General features: G+C 46.9%; 1 protein-coding gene across 1 annotated transcript in view; it reads left to right on the forward strand.

The window, feature by feature from the left end:
- The first annotated feature begins 1136 nt into the window (after positions 1 to 1136).
- The window catches only part of Plpp4 (phospholipid phosphatase 4), a 121479-nt gene continuing 108126 nt past the window's right edge, over positions 1137 to 14489 (forward strand). Inside the window, exon 1 of the mRNA XM_075974862.1 lies at positions 1137 to 1348. Within this exon, the coding sequence (XP_075830977.1) occupies positions 1293 to 1348 (56 nt within the window). The 5' untranslated portion in view covers positions 1137 to 1292. The remainder of the gene's footprint in view (positions 1349 to 14489) is intronic.

Genomic DNA, 14489 nt, shown 5'->3' on the forward strand with positions numbered 1-14489 from the left:
GCTGTCTAAGGTCTGACAAGTGCTCTTGGGCACAGGGTCTGCTTACCCTTTGCTGATGCCCAAGCTTCCCGCCCAATACCTGCTTTCTACCCACTCCTATTTTGATCCACGTCAGATCCCCAGGACCAGAAGCCAACTTCTAATTCATCCCTGCCCACAGAATCCTGGAGCGGTCGTTCCTAAAATCCAGGAAAAGTCCGAGCTCCCCAGAGACAACCCAGTAATCATGAATAATAATTCCTACAGGCGATGGGAAAGCAAAGCCAAGATCTAGCTGGGTTCAGGCTTGTGGTCGCCACCCCCAGGCCACCGATATTTATACTTGAATTTTTGACTGAGCCATGGGGCCAAGGTTCTTGCTTCTACCTGCTGCCCAACTGCCTAATGATGGCCGGCCATGTGCAACCAGGGATGCATCGGGGCCGCTGCTGTGATCCAAAGCCACTGAGGGTAGGGGAGAGATGGAGTCCCAGATACTACCTAGCACTGGTGGCACGAGGTGGAAGGAGCCGGGGTTCACTTTTTGCTCTCAGTCTGTGCCAAGGGTTTTGTACGCCTCTCTGGCACCTTCTGAGAGAAAGCGAAGCTTGGGAGCAATCTCGTGGGAACTTCCTAGAGTCAGGGGTGGGAAAGGAAAGAATTTGAGCTTGGCAAAGCTTAGGGAGGCAGAAACCGGGAAGGAATAAGTGCTCCCAGGCAGGGCCAGAGGATGCCAGGGCTGCCCTGGGTGAGAGAATCCCCAAGGCGCCCATCCACTTCAAGCCCACGTGCGGGTGTGTGTGAAAGAAGCAGAGAGCAAGAGCAGGAGTCGCGGGGTGGAGAGGAGGCGCACAGCGGCCGCCGGCTGCCGGCAGAGCGTGCAGCCGGGCGCAGAGCCCAGGGGCCGCCCAGTATCTGGGAAGCCACGCAGCGCGCGCTCGGGGAGGCCGAGGCGACGACAGCGGGGGCTTCCCCAGGCTTCCCTTCCCGGGTCGCGGGTGCGGGGCGCGAGTCCAAGGCACGGAAACTGCACCCGGCTCAAGGGAGCAGGGAGTCCCCGAAGCGCCCCTGATCAGCGCGATCGCGAGTGGGATCCGAAGCGGTCGGTGTGTTGTTTGGGTGTCCGGGAGCCCAGAGCGTGAGATTGGGGCTGAGCCCTCCCCGCCGCCCCCACCCCGCGCCCGCCTCCCGCCCCCTCCCGCGGCCTGCAGAGCGCCTCCCTCACAGCCGAGGCTCTGGCGAGCCGCTCCGGCCGAGCCGTGGGAGCCACGGACAGCGCCAGCTGCCGCTGCGGGAGCTACTCCGGCTGCACCATGCGGGAGCTGGCCATCGAAATCGGGGTGCGAGCCCTGCTCTTTGGGGTCTTCGTGTAAGTAGTGGTGCGCCGCGGGGGGGACCCAAAGACCCAGCCTCTGGGATCCCCAACTTTGTTTGAGCTGCTGCGTCCCGCAGGGGCCTGGGTTCGAGGTTCTCTCCTTGGTTGGTGCCTGGGCTGTTCCCTGTGGGATCAAAGGCAACCCTCTCCTTTTTTTGGGACCCTTGGTGCACAGTGATCCTAACATGCCTGACTGGGACTGGGATCTGCTTCCATAGTAGCCCCTAGTCTGGAAGCGTGTCAGGCGACCCCCTAACTCGGGTATCCCAAGTCGGAGCCTTCGCCAGCTCTGCACACCTGTCCCTGGGATTTAGGCTGCCCCTTAAACCAGGACATGCAGCCTGGCCGGTGCCATAGGGAAGTTTCTCTCTCCGTGATCTTTTGAAGCTGATAATGGCTGGTTGTTTTTGCTCTTGGCCCCATCTCCCTCCACCCCGTGCTGTGCCTGGGCAGCCAGGGTCAGCCTAGGTCTCCTTGGATGTCCCTGGCTCCTGAGCTGACAGCCCTACGGAGCATCCTCCCAAGAGGTGTCTGCGTTACTTCTCTGACTGGAAAACTGTTGCCATGGAGGGTTGGGCAGGTCAGGAACTGCAGCTGCCTGCGGGGCTGGGAACACCAAGAGCTCCTTTTACGTGTGGGTGTTCTTCTCCTGAGAGGCAGAAGCCCTTCAGGGGCAGCACTGAAATGTCCAGGTTGCACCTGGGAATAGTCATTTCCGAAAAAGGAGGGAGCCTAGTGCAATGCCTTCAGCGATGCCTGTGCTTCCTCGGGGACCCTGGACTGCCTGTCACTGATCCTAAGGCCCCCCATAGGGAGCCTTCTCCTCTCTAGTCTGTCTTGTTTAAAGCCACCGAGGAGCCAGCCTTAAGCACCTGTCATCAAGGCTGACACATCTGCACTTGTCCTTCTAGTAGCAGGCCAGGTTTTCTCTCTCCTACCCCTCGCTGGCTGGCACATTTTAAATATTAAAGTTGCACAGACTCTTTGGATTTGCTGGTATCTTGGTGGGGGGGACGGTGTCCCATCAAGACAAACAGGACCCCCCCAGGATTTCTGCCCCCAACCATGGCAGATGTGTAATATCAATGACTACTTGTGAACCTCAAGGTACATGCATGGAAAGTAGTGTGTGTGTGTGTGTGTGTGTGTGTGTGTGTGTGTGCGCGCGCGCGCGCGCGCGCCCACATATGTGTTTAAACTAGGGATTAAATTCATCCTGAGGATCCATTCAAACCATCAGAAAAGGCCGAGAGCTTCCCAGATGCGGGCCACCCCTACTTCCCCTCCCCGTGCAGCCTTCCTACTGAACACTGGTGTTATTCACTGGGAACAAGGAGCGGGAACTTCAGTTGGATCTTGATGCAACTGAAAAAAAAATGCCCTTACCTCTCCTCTCACTCTGTCTCTCTACCTTTGGAGTAAACATTCTAAGGAGTGGTTTCTGGGCAGTTTCCAGGTGGCAGATAGGCTAAAACCCTATGCAACTATTACATGCTAAAAATGATAGACTAGTGTTTAGTGCATGGTAGACGCTAACATTTGTTGTCTTTACAAAAAGAAAATGCAGGAGTAAAGTGAAGTGGGCTTGCAGCCTGTCTGCTTGAATTTCTTCCGGGAATATTTGTCTTAAAAGGGTCTACACACATGTACATATTTGTATGTTCTCACTTTTTCCTTCAAACATTCTTCCAAACACTTATGAAATGTTTACAAATACATAATGGCTCGTGTAGTGAATTAGAAAACTCTGTAGAGGTTGTTTATATGTGTCTGGCTTCTTCTAAGATTGTTATGTAAAAAAAAAAAGAATCACTTTTCAGTCTTTCTTCAAAGCCCCCTCCTGTGTCCTCAGTGGGGGATCTGCAATCACCTCCCACTGCAGGATGCGAACAGACGTCGGTCGTGTTTTGGCATGAGTCTTGAGTTTCCTATGAAATTACAAATATTACACACAGAGACCAGACTGGCCCTGAGGACAAGCTGGGGGTGGCGGTTCAGACAGATAACGGCTTCCAGGAGAGCCTAGGAGGAGCAGGGACACAGATGACCCCTTGTTTGCTCAGATAAGCTCCTGGCGCCTTGACAGAGGCTAGCTTTGGGAAGGAAGTCTTCTTCCTTTCTGCAGCACTGTGGTGAGGAGGAGATGGGTGTCTCCACAGCCCTGGAAGACTTGGGAAGCCCCTCCAGGCAAGCTGAATCTGGTCTCCCCACCACACTGACAAGCGTGGACGGTGTAGTTCATTGCCCACTTGACCTTGTCATGTCTGCCCTGTCTCCCAGGACGAGAGGCGAGTTTTAAACCAGAGAGAGTGCTAGAAGAGCTGCTCCCAACATTCCTAACGCTGTGACCCTTTAATACAGTTCTTCATGTTGTGGTGACCCCCAACCATGAAAGTATTCCATTGCTACTTCATAACTGTAATTTTGCTACTATTGTGAATTGTAATGTAAATGCCTGATATGCAGGATATCTGAGGTGCAGTCCCCGTAAGAGGGTCGTTCAATCCCCAAAGGGGTCGCAACCCACAGGTTGAGAACCACTGCTCCAGAGACACCCCCCCCCCAAAGATGTGCCTGCCCTCTGATCGTGTTTCCCTGTTTGGAAGCAGGCATGTCATCTCAGCTGATCCACAGATCTCCTCCGAGGGCTAATGAAATATGTTCTGAACCCGTGAACCTGTGAACCGTGCCTTGGTGACTCTTGAAGGAAAGCCCTTTGGGGGGAGAAAGTCAGGGATGGTGTCCAGGATTTGTACACTCAAGTCACAGAGATGAAGGTCTGTTGACACTCAGACTCAGTGCCTTTGGGGCAGCCCTGCTTCCAAACGTAACAAGCAAACAGCCACAAAAGAAGAACAGCTGTAAACAGCGATGCTACTGGGGTAGCTCGTCACCCTTAGCTTAACAGGATAATGTTCACGGGAACTCCATGTTTGGGGAACTTAAGAGGGGCACATCTAGTTTCGAGGGTACAGTCAGCGCTCTGACACTTGTGTGCCTCAGGGTCCTTATTTATCCCATCCAGATGTCACCCAAGACTCCAGGAGAGAATCAGCAAGTGTTTCTACAAATGCCAGCAAGAGCTGGACCTCGCCTATTAGCTCCGAGCTCCTGGTCACCAACCCTGAACTCTAGATTTGCTAGTACCAGTATTCTGGTAACTTTTACTGTTGTTGCCAATATGGGGGTTCCCATCCATTGGGGGAAAGGCAATTTGTGAGGTAGTGGAGAAGGCTACCACATATGGGGGCTGGGGAGATGGCTCGGGGGTTATGAGCACTTATTGCTTTTATAGAGGACCAAAATTCAGTGCCCAAGACCCTCGTTGGCATCTCACAAATACCTTCTAGTCTAACTCCAGGGGATGTAATATCTTCTTCGTGTCTCTGCTGGCGCCCGCATGCCCACAAATACATCCATACACAGGCATTCACGTCACATATGACATTTGTAGGACGCCAACCTGACTCCGTCATGGTAGCTTGTGCAAAATGCTCAGTTTACGGCAAAGGAGGGATAATTAGCCCAGGGAGTGAGGAGGAGGTGGGGATAGGTGCCAGGGAATGTTGCCCAGAGTTGACTGCTCACCTCAGCCTCCAGTGCCAGGTGTGTGAGGCAGGCCTGGGCTCAAGGACATTCCTGCAGAGTAAAGGCCTGGCAGCCTGCAGGCACAGTTCCGACTGGGAACAGCTCGCCAGGTGTGGCTACAGACTGTAGCTTCACCGACAAGATGAGACGCTTCCTGATAGGAAATGAGCCTAGAACGTAAGGAGGCCCAGTTAGTAGGTAGGTAGGCAGGCAGGCAGGCGTGTGTGTGTGTGTGTGTGTGTGTGGTGTGTGTGTAGGTCAGCAGTCAACCTTATTTGTTCCTCATGCACTGTTCACTTTTTTTTTTTGACTGTTTGTCTTACTAGCCTGGAACTTTCCAAGCAGTGTAGGCTAGCTAGCCAGTGAGTCCCAGATATCCACCTGCCTCCATCTTCTCATTGGTAACCATACAGTCATATGCCACTATGCCCAGCTTTTTGTTGTTGTTATTTTTTAATCTGAGTTTTAGAGCTCAAACTCAGGACTTCAAGATTGCAAGGCAAACACTCTATAGACTGTGCCGTTTCCATAACCCGGCTCTGAAGATTTGAAGCAAAGAGCCATCTGCCCAGATATTTGCTAAGTAGTGTTAAGGGACCACTCTGTTGGTCACACGGGTCTTGTTCACTCCTGTGGGTAGCAGTGTGTGGCTCTGGTGTGGTTGCTCTGCATCACCCAGGGCAGGGAGGTATGTGAGTACCTCTCTTAGGTGGTCTTATCCTGGGCTCAGACATCTCTGTGCTTGCCTGACGTTGCCTTGCCAACAGTGCACTAGGGTTTAAGTGACATCTCCTCCCTCTTTCCTTTCCTCTTTGTTCCCCATGTGACCTGGCCATGGGCTTGGTTGATACCTTCTGACCGAGCTTCCGATGGCCATTTCCCTAGAAATCTGCGTGTGCTCTGTCAACACAGGACTAAGCTACTTTCAAGGGTGGTCGGTCTGCTGGCTCCCTGTGTCGGAGTTACATAGTCCAGGTCAGCACTTCATAACCTATGATTGACATGAAAGAAATACTGGGGTCTGCATTTTGAGCAGACATTCTTCCCATTGATGAGGCTTTAGGAAGTTTTCATAAACGAGTATTGCTCTTTCAAAGTCTCCTGTGCTTCTTCTCACCTTCTTGGCTGTGTGAAAAAGCTGTCCTCCCTGGCCCTGCTAAGAAATTCAACGAAGCCATGGAAGAAGCCTAGTCCAGGGAGCCCTGGGTAGAGGTAGCATGAATTTCCTTAGGGGAACGCATAGTATACCGACATACATACTTTTGGGAGAGGACCACCAGGATAGCTGCCATGAAGGCTCATGACATTGTAGGTGGATTCTAAGACAGAAGGTAGTTCTCTGTTAACTGAGATGGGCCGGGCTATTGGCTAGCTACTGCAGCACTGATCTGTTCTGCCATAGCACACCTGTAGTAGTTTGGTTGCCATTTACAGCAAGTTTCAAATGATGTATTAGAGCAAAGTGGTATAATGGAAGGCCGTGGGCTTTGGATTTATGTGGATTCATGTTTGAATTTTTGCCGTCACTAATTAGCAAATTGCTTTGGATCTCTGAACCTTAGTTACTTAGTATGAGAAGTGTGGATAATGGCTCACTGGATTTGATTAGAATAGGGGCTTTTAGCACCTAAGTAGAAGCAACCGTCTTCTCTCCTGGCTCTCATTAATCCTTATTCCATATATGTAGTGTCTGTGAATGGCATTACAGTAGACTTGTTATGACTGTGGCCTTTAGCCTTAGATAGCCTGAGTTTCTATCCTGGTGTTGCCTCTTATAAGCTTATAAGTGAGTCTTTGGGAAAATTATTTATCCAGCTTAAAACGGTGTGTCCCCATCTGTTTAATAAGAATATGGAATGATATTCATGAACAACAGGCTTGTGTTTATTAAGTGAGACAGTATTTAGCTCATTGTAGGTGCTCAGAAAAGCTAAAATGCCATTGTTGTCCTTTATTAAAATGAATCCAATATGTGAAGAGAAATGCTGCCAATAGCTCATAGTATTCTTATCATAAATTATTCACTATGGGGTTTCTAGCAAAGAATACAGTCCTTTAAGTATATTTTGAGGGATTCCTTGTAGCCCACCTAGGGTTTCAGCTTACTATAAGCTCAATGACCCCCAACCCCCATAGCTGATGGATCTTGTTATCAGATGGGGTGGAGAGCTCAGCCCCCTGGCTTCTTAGGGACCCAAAGTGTCACCAGTTCGCCTGGATCAGATAATGTGTTAATGAAAGCAATCTGTTCCTCTTGCCTTCAGAGTCACTGAGTTCAGTTAGACCCATACCCAGGAGCCTTCTCCATCAAACACCCTCTTGCCTTCATCTCTGCCTGTAGGAGTAAGTGTCTTCTTGCCCTGGAAACGCAGCTTCCCAACTGACTGTTGTTTAAAAATAATATTGGCCATCGTAAAGTGAGATGGCTCTGCCCAGAAATTTCAGGATTGATGGTCCTTTCCCACAGGGAGATAACAAAAAGGGATCATCAGTTTCAGAACTGGTGGATACAGTTAGCTCAGTTATAATGAAGATGCCTTTTATGAGCCACACAAGACTTATAAAAGCTTGGCACTTGTATCTTTCAGGGATAGTGTTTGTAAATATAAAAATCATTTTTGTAATGTTGCATCTTTAAAACATGATCATCTTGGTGCCATGTGTAGAAGAGCTACAAACCCCACTTAGAGACACTTTGAGGTTCTGGGGACAAGTGAGAGGATACTGCAGGTACATGCCACAGGAAAGCCTGGGGACAGCTTCATCCCAAGCGGCTTCCTGGAAGCTGGGGGCTGATGTTACACTCTTTCCACTGAAAACAGAGGCACAGAGAGCAGGCTCATACTCAGTAGGGGCATTTAGGTCAGTTTCCAGAAAGCTGGAATCAGCTGGTCAGTGCTGGATGCTTCTTTCTGCCTTATCAGAGGGGGTTAAAGGTATACTACCATTGAAATGGGAGTTTGAGCCATATGAAATTGTAAGTGTTCAACTGTTTTGACCTAAAAAACTGGAAATTTCATCTAGTTCAATCCAAAAATAACAGACACAAAGAAAAGTACCCTATTCGTAACTGTGCAGCAACCCAAAGCAGCCGCCAGATGCCATTCTTACTTCTGTGGCCGCCCTAACGCACGTTTTTGAGTCAACATGAATGGACTCACAGTGTGTGTGCTTCCATGTGACTTTTGCCTCAGCGTGACAATTCATTCCACATTGCCGTGAGAAATTGGTTGTTTTTTACCACCATAGAGATACCTATGTATCACTGAAACCCTGCTTAGTTACTCATGCTGCTTGTTATTAATGGTTTGAACAGCTAAGCATAATGCTGGTATGGTTTTTGATGAATCTATTTGTAGTTAGGGAGAGCTATAGTTTGGGTGAATACACTGGTTTTTGTTTGTTTGTTTGTTTTTGTCTTTCTAGACAGGGTTTCTCTGTAGCTTTGGAGCCTGTCCTGGAACTAGCTCTTATAGACCAGGCTGGCCTGAAACTCACAGAGATCCTCCTGCCTCTGCCGCCCGAGTGCTGGGATTAAAGGCGTGCGCCACCACCACCTGGTGTTTGTTTGTTTTTTAACAAAGTGTTTGGCGTCTTTTTGTCCAACAGGAACTCTGAAATTGCAAACCAATTTATATAGCACATTACTTCCCGTTGGAGAGTGTCTTTGAGAGACCTCCAGCAGCATCGCACCCTGTAGAAGGGTGGACATCACTACACATGGTCACATAGTTAAGTCCTGACTCTGTGAAGAATAAAGACGTGATCTTACCTAGGAGAAGTGCTGTACATTCAAGTTGATGAACTATGTGATGGGTGCCTAGGACAGTGTACGATAAGTGTTCAAGTTCATCTCTTCATTCCTCTTGTGTGACAAAACTATTCCTGGGGAGATATAACACACTTGTTCACTCACCCCAGATAGTGATCTGGCGACAGACCCAAGTATGGATACAACCGAAGTCCAACATGATGAACCAATGGGTTTTATTGGGGTTACTTACAGGACCAGAAATGATTCAAAGACACCTACATCCAGCCCTCCCCAGCAATGGTGACAACTCCCAAGAGCTGGGAATCTGCAACACATAACACAGCCTATAGCTAGCTCACAGGCTGCAAAGCATCCTTTCCAAGTGCCCCAGTTGGTCTAAACCTCTTCCAGGCAGCTTGGCTGGATTCTGCTTCTTTCAGGCAGCTGATGTGATCTCAAATCTTCTTTGCAGCTTTACTTGTCTCAGAGTCTTCTTTAAAACCCAGCTTCCTTGCATGTGAGGAGGACTCTCAACTTTGAGTCCTTCTCTGGCAGAGAGGGGCCTAATGAATTTTCTCAGTTTCAGGAACTTTCTGAAGCTATTTTGAGTATTGTTATCTTCCTGTTTGAGGAGCTTTCCACAGGATGGAATGTTTCAATCTCAGAGAATACTATTGGACAACACCCCTACTTCTCATCCTTCCTGTGACTTGAGGTGTGGTAGAAACCAGTAAAAAGATGCCTAGTAATAATAAGCATGCAGCTCTCAGGACCACAGGATATCCGAGCCTTGTCCTGGGATTTATAACTCTTGGGATGAAAGAAGTCCTTGAACATGCTCGTATGTGTTTACATGTAGGTAACTTCAATGTATATATGATGGCTATAGCAGTGGGGGGGGGTAATAGGGAAGAACTTTGGTACCTACTGTACCACTACTTGTCATGTTAGATGACTGAGTCTTTGTAACCGCTCAGACAGGAAGTGATATTCTCATTTTGCAGAGTGAAAAGCTAACACCTTTCATAGGCCCTATCAATCAATAAGAAAAGAGAAGAACCCCTCAATAGAAAAACGGGCCAGGGCTTTGAACAGAGATCCGATGAGAATACAAAGAACAAGTTTACCTTTCAGCATGTGACTTCTATGCATGTATGTGGAAATACCTCTGAAAACAACAAGAGGACAGGGCATGCAGATGGGCGCAACCATTTAGGAGCAGTGGGAAACAGAAGCAGCCATTAAAATTAGTTATTCCAATTAACTAGCTCTTGACTTGGAAGACACCTAACAACTGTCATTAAGTGATAAGGAAGACGGCAGCAGTGTGCATGGGTGCTCTCATGTGTCATTGAGAGACATTCAATTTGTTCTTCTAGCGATGATAAAACCCCTTTAAAGGCCCACAGTAAGAAACCTTGATGGTGCTTTAGTTTGTTTGTTTGTTCATGGGGTGTGCACTAATAGAATTAGATAATATAGATTTGGTGTTCTTTTCTTCATGTTATTTTATTTGTTTGTTTTTGTTTTTCAAGACAGAGGTTTTTATTTTGTTTTGTAGCCCTGGCTGTCTTGGAACTAGCTCTCTTGACCGAGCTTCATGCTACTTATAATTTAAATAATTTTATGGTTAAGGTTTATGATGTTTATACATAGCTAATAATAATAAGCATGGATGTTTCCTGTTACCAAACACACACACACATACACACACTCATGCACACACACTCACATGAGTTCTGGATGTGACACTTGTGTTTCTTCGGTGATTGCTACAGGATATTTGAAGCAGGAATGTGCATCGAATCAACCTTTCTGCATTTTGCATCATGCAGAACATTTAAGAAAAGTGAAAGACTAACATCCTAATTACAATTTATATTGTAAGTGGTGTTTGGTCAGTGTTCTATTGCTGTTAAGAGATAACATGACTAAGGTAAGTATTGGAAGTAATGGAAGACATTTAATTTGGGCTTGATTACGTTCAGAGTAAGTTTAGTCTTTTATCTTTATGGTGGGAAGCATGGCGGCATGAAGGCAGACATGGTGATGGAGAAGTAGGTGAGATTTCTACATCTGGATCCACAGGAAGCTGGAAGAAAAAGAGCCACTGGGGCTGACTTGGGTTTTTGTAAACTCAAAGCCTACTCCCAGTGACATACTTCCTCCAGCAAAGCCACACCCACTCCACAAGGCCACACCTCCTAATCCTTTCAAATAACGCCACTCCCTATGAGCCGGTGGGGGCATTTTTCACTCCCAGCCCCCATAGACTTGCAGCCATATCATAATGCAAAATGCATTTAGACCAACTTCAAAAGTCTTCATAGTCTATCACAGTCTCAACACTGCTTCATAGTCCAAAGTTCAAAGTCTCTTCTGAGACTCATGGCAATCTCTTAACTCCAATCAACTGTAAAATCAAAATCAAAAAGCAGATCACATACGTCCAACATACAATGACACAGGATATACATTACCATTCTAAAAGGGAGGAAAGGGAGAATAGTGAGGAAATACTGGACAGAAACAAGGCTGATGGCCAGCAGAGCAAACGCCCAACCCTGTATCACCATATTGGACATCAAAGCGCCCTTTAACTCTCCAGCTTTCAGCTTCATTGACTGCGACACACTCCTCTTTCTTGGGTTGATTCCACTTTCTGTTAGTGGTTCTCCTTGGCAGGTGTGCCCCATGACTCTGAAATCTCCAGCATCTTAGGGTTTCCAATGAAATGCAGGCTCTACTCTTCACAGCTTCACACTCTGTCCCTCGCCCCGAGTCAGAGACACCCCTAACACATGTGTGGCTTCAGTGGCTTTCCTTAGCCATGGAGGGAGATTCATAACCCCCTTTTTATGTCCTTAACTCTAAAGCCAGAACCACGTGGCCAAAGCTGCCAAGTTCTGCTGCTTGCTGGGGCTGTGACATGGTACCTTCTCTCCATTATATTTGCACCAGCCTTCTATTGCCAGTGATTTCATGAATTGCTTAAGCTTTTTAAAAATTCCTTTCCAGAAGGTGGAGGCTAGCTTGGGTGGGGTCTTACCTTGAGGTCAACTCTCCTTTTATTCCATTTAACATCAAGTATTTCTTTAAACGTTTTATCTCCTTAAGCCCTGCACTTAGCTCCATTACACTTCCTGGTGCTCCTTTTCTCCTCAGACTGAACACTTTGTATTTTTTCTTGCTCAGCTTCCTCCTTTTCATTATAGATCTGCTTAAGAGTTGCCACTAATAACCACACGACACAGTCAATACTGGGCTGTATTGAAATCTCCTCTGCCAACACTATTTATCCCAAATTCTTCAGTTTAACCTCAGGGAACTTTTTGGTTTTTGCTTTTTGTTTTTCAGCCACCTTCTTCACCCCAAGAACAACCTCTAGGCCACTCGCTAATACAAACCTCTTGAGCTTTGCTGTCATAATTAATCTACATTACTCTCAGCACCACTGCCTTCTAAACATCTATTAGTATGGTCCTTGAAGCCCTACTTAAAATGTTAAACTGTTTTCTTAACCAAAGTCCCAAAGTCCACATTCTGCCAATAAGCAGCATAGTCAGGCTTGCCACATCAGTACCCTGCTCCTCGATACCAACTTCAGGCTTGGTCAGTGTTTTCCTGCTGTGAAGAAACATCATGACCTGGGCAGCTTTTATTTTTTTTAAAAAAAGCATTTAATTGGGCCTTGCTTATAGTTTCAGAGATTTAGTCCATTGTCAACATGGTAGAAAGCATGGCAGCCACCAGGCAGATGTGGTGTTGGAGAAGTAGCTGCGAGTTCTACATCCAGATCCATAGGCAACTGGAAAAGAGACACAGGGCCTGGCTTGGGCTTTTGCAACCTCAAAGCCCACTCCCAGGGACACAGTTTCTCTGACAAGGCCACACCTCCCAATCCTTTCAAATAGTGCCACTACCTACGACCTATGAGGGCCATTTTCATTCATCCCACTGCAAAAGGCATTAACAAGCTGTACGTATAGCCAGAGATGGCTATGACCCTCTTTGAGAAGCAGCGCTGTGATACATTGACCACAGAATTAGGCCTGTCCTTTGACTTCTGAGGGATAATGCAGAGGCACCACAGTAAGAGGCATAAAAGTGGCCTAGAGGTTGTTCTTGTGGTAAGGAAGGTGACTGTTTTCTGCCCTGCCAAAAAAAATCTCCCTGAGGTTAAAATGAAGAGTTTTGGATAAACAATGTTGGCAGAGGAGATTTCAATACAGCCTAGTATTGACTGTGTCGTGTGGTTATTAGTGGCAACTCTTAGGCATAGCTATAATGAAAAGGAGCAAGCTGAACAAGAAGAAAACACAAAATGTTCAGTCTGAGGAGAAAAGGAGCACCAGGAAGTATAATGGAGCTAAGTGCAGGGCTTAAGGAGATAAAACGTTTAAAGAAAAACTTGATGTTAAATGGAATAAAAAGGGGGTTGGCCTGTATAAATTTTGCTTGATTATTTTTACTAGCTGTATGGATTCCTAATCTGTTAATCTAGGGATGGAATTTTAGAACATTTTTATTATTTATGTGACAACATTGTTGCCTAAGAAACTTCTACATTGGACCTTTCTGGATCAAATCCCTTGTGTAAATTATATTTATCTGCGCACTGTCAAACTGTCCCTTCAAAATGCCCTACTATATATATTTATGTCACCAGACACATGAAAGTGACTGGTTTGTTTGTTTGTTTTTTGTCTAACGTTTGATGTTAAATTGGTCTTTGTTATTTATCTTATATGTATATTATTTTTGCGTGAGTGGATGCTACATGAGTGTGGGTGCCTGCTGAGGCAGAAGAAAGTAGTTGGTCCCATGGATCTGAAGAAAAGGCAGCTGCGAGCCACCCAACTTGTGCTGGGAACTGAACCTGGGTCTTCTGCAGGAGGCACAAACACTCTTGACTTCTGAGCCATCGCAGCCCCTGTACAGGATATAAATGTCTGTTCTGTCTGAGAGGGACTGTAGCATTTGGCTTTCAGTTCTCGGTATTCAGTGTTGAGCATCTTCTCACCTACACACATTTGTCTTCAGTAAAAGTCCATCTTTGCTTTTGCTCATGCTCCTACTGGGTCTCCAGATTGCACTCCTTCGTATGCAGGGGTGCTCTGTGCTTTGTGGATGCTGTGGTTTGAATGTGAAATGTCTGCCCCCATCCCATGGCTTATGTGACTGAGCACTCGGTCCCCAGCTGGTGGTGCTGTGGTGGGAGGATATGGAAACTTAGGAATGGGGTCCCGGCTAGAGGAGGTGAATCTCGTCTTGGCATAGGGTAGGAAGAGGTGTTGAAGCTTAGAGCCTGGCTTTTCTCTGCTTCTTGGTCATGGAGAGGTGAGCAAGCAACTTCTGCACACTCTTGCCACCATGAAGCTGTCTGTCACCACGATTTCCCACCCTTGTGAGTTGAACCCCCAAACCGTGAATCAACAAAAACCCACCTCTCTTAAATTGCTTCTCTTAAGTTGTTTCTTGTCAGATACTTTGTCAAAGCAATGAGAGTGGTATCCAGTGTGGCAGATGTTAGATTTTTCTCATGCTGTAGATGTCGTCTATCCATCTGTGGTTGGCTTTGAAGTTCCTTTGCCATTTCAATTGCTCACACTAGAAATAGTTTTGATTTTCATATGGTTAAAACTGCGTTTTTTCTCTTGTATGATTTTTTTCTTTTAAGTCATTTTTCATCTAAAACAGAAATATTCTTTGTAGTGTCTAGTATTTTATGCTTCAGTTGTTTAATATTAATTCCCTGGTGTATTGATTATTTCTTTTAACTGTGTGTTTGTG

This window comes from Microtus pennsylvanicus, chromosome 5, assembly GCF_037038515.1.
Source record: "Microtus pennsylvanicus isolate mMicPen1 chromosome 5, mMicPen1.hap1, whole genome shotgun sequence".
In the NCBI taxonomy this organism is placed as follows: Eukaryota; Metazoa; Chordata; class Mammalia; order Rodentia; family Cricetidae; genus Microtus; species Microtus pennsylvanicus.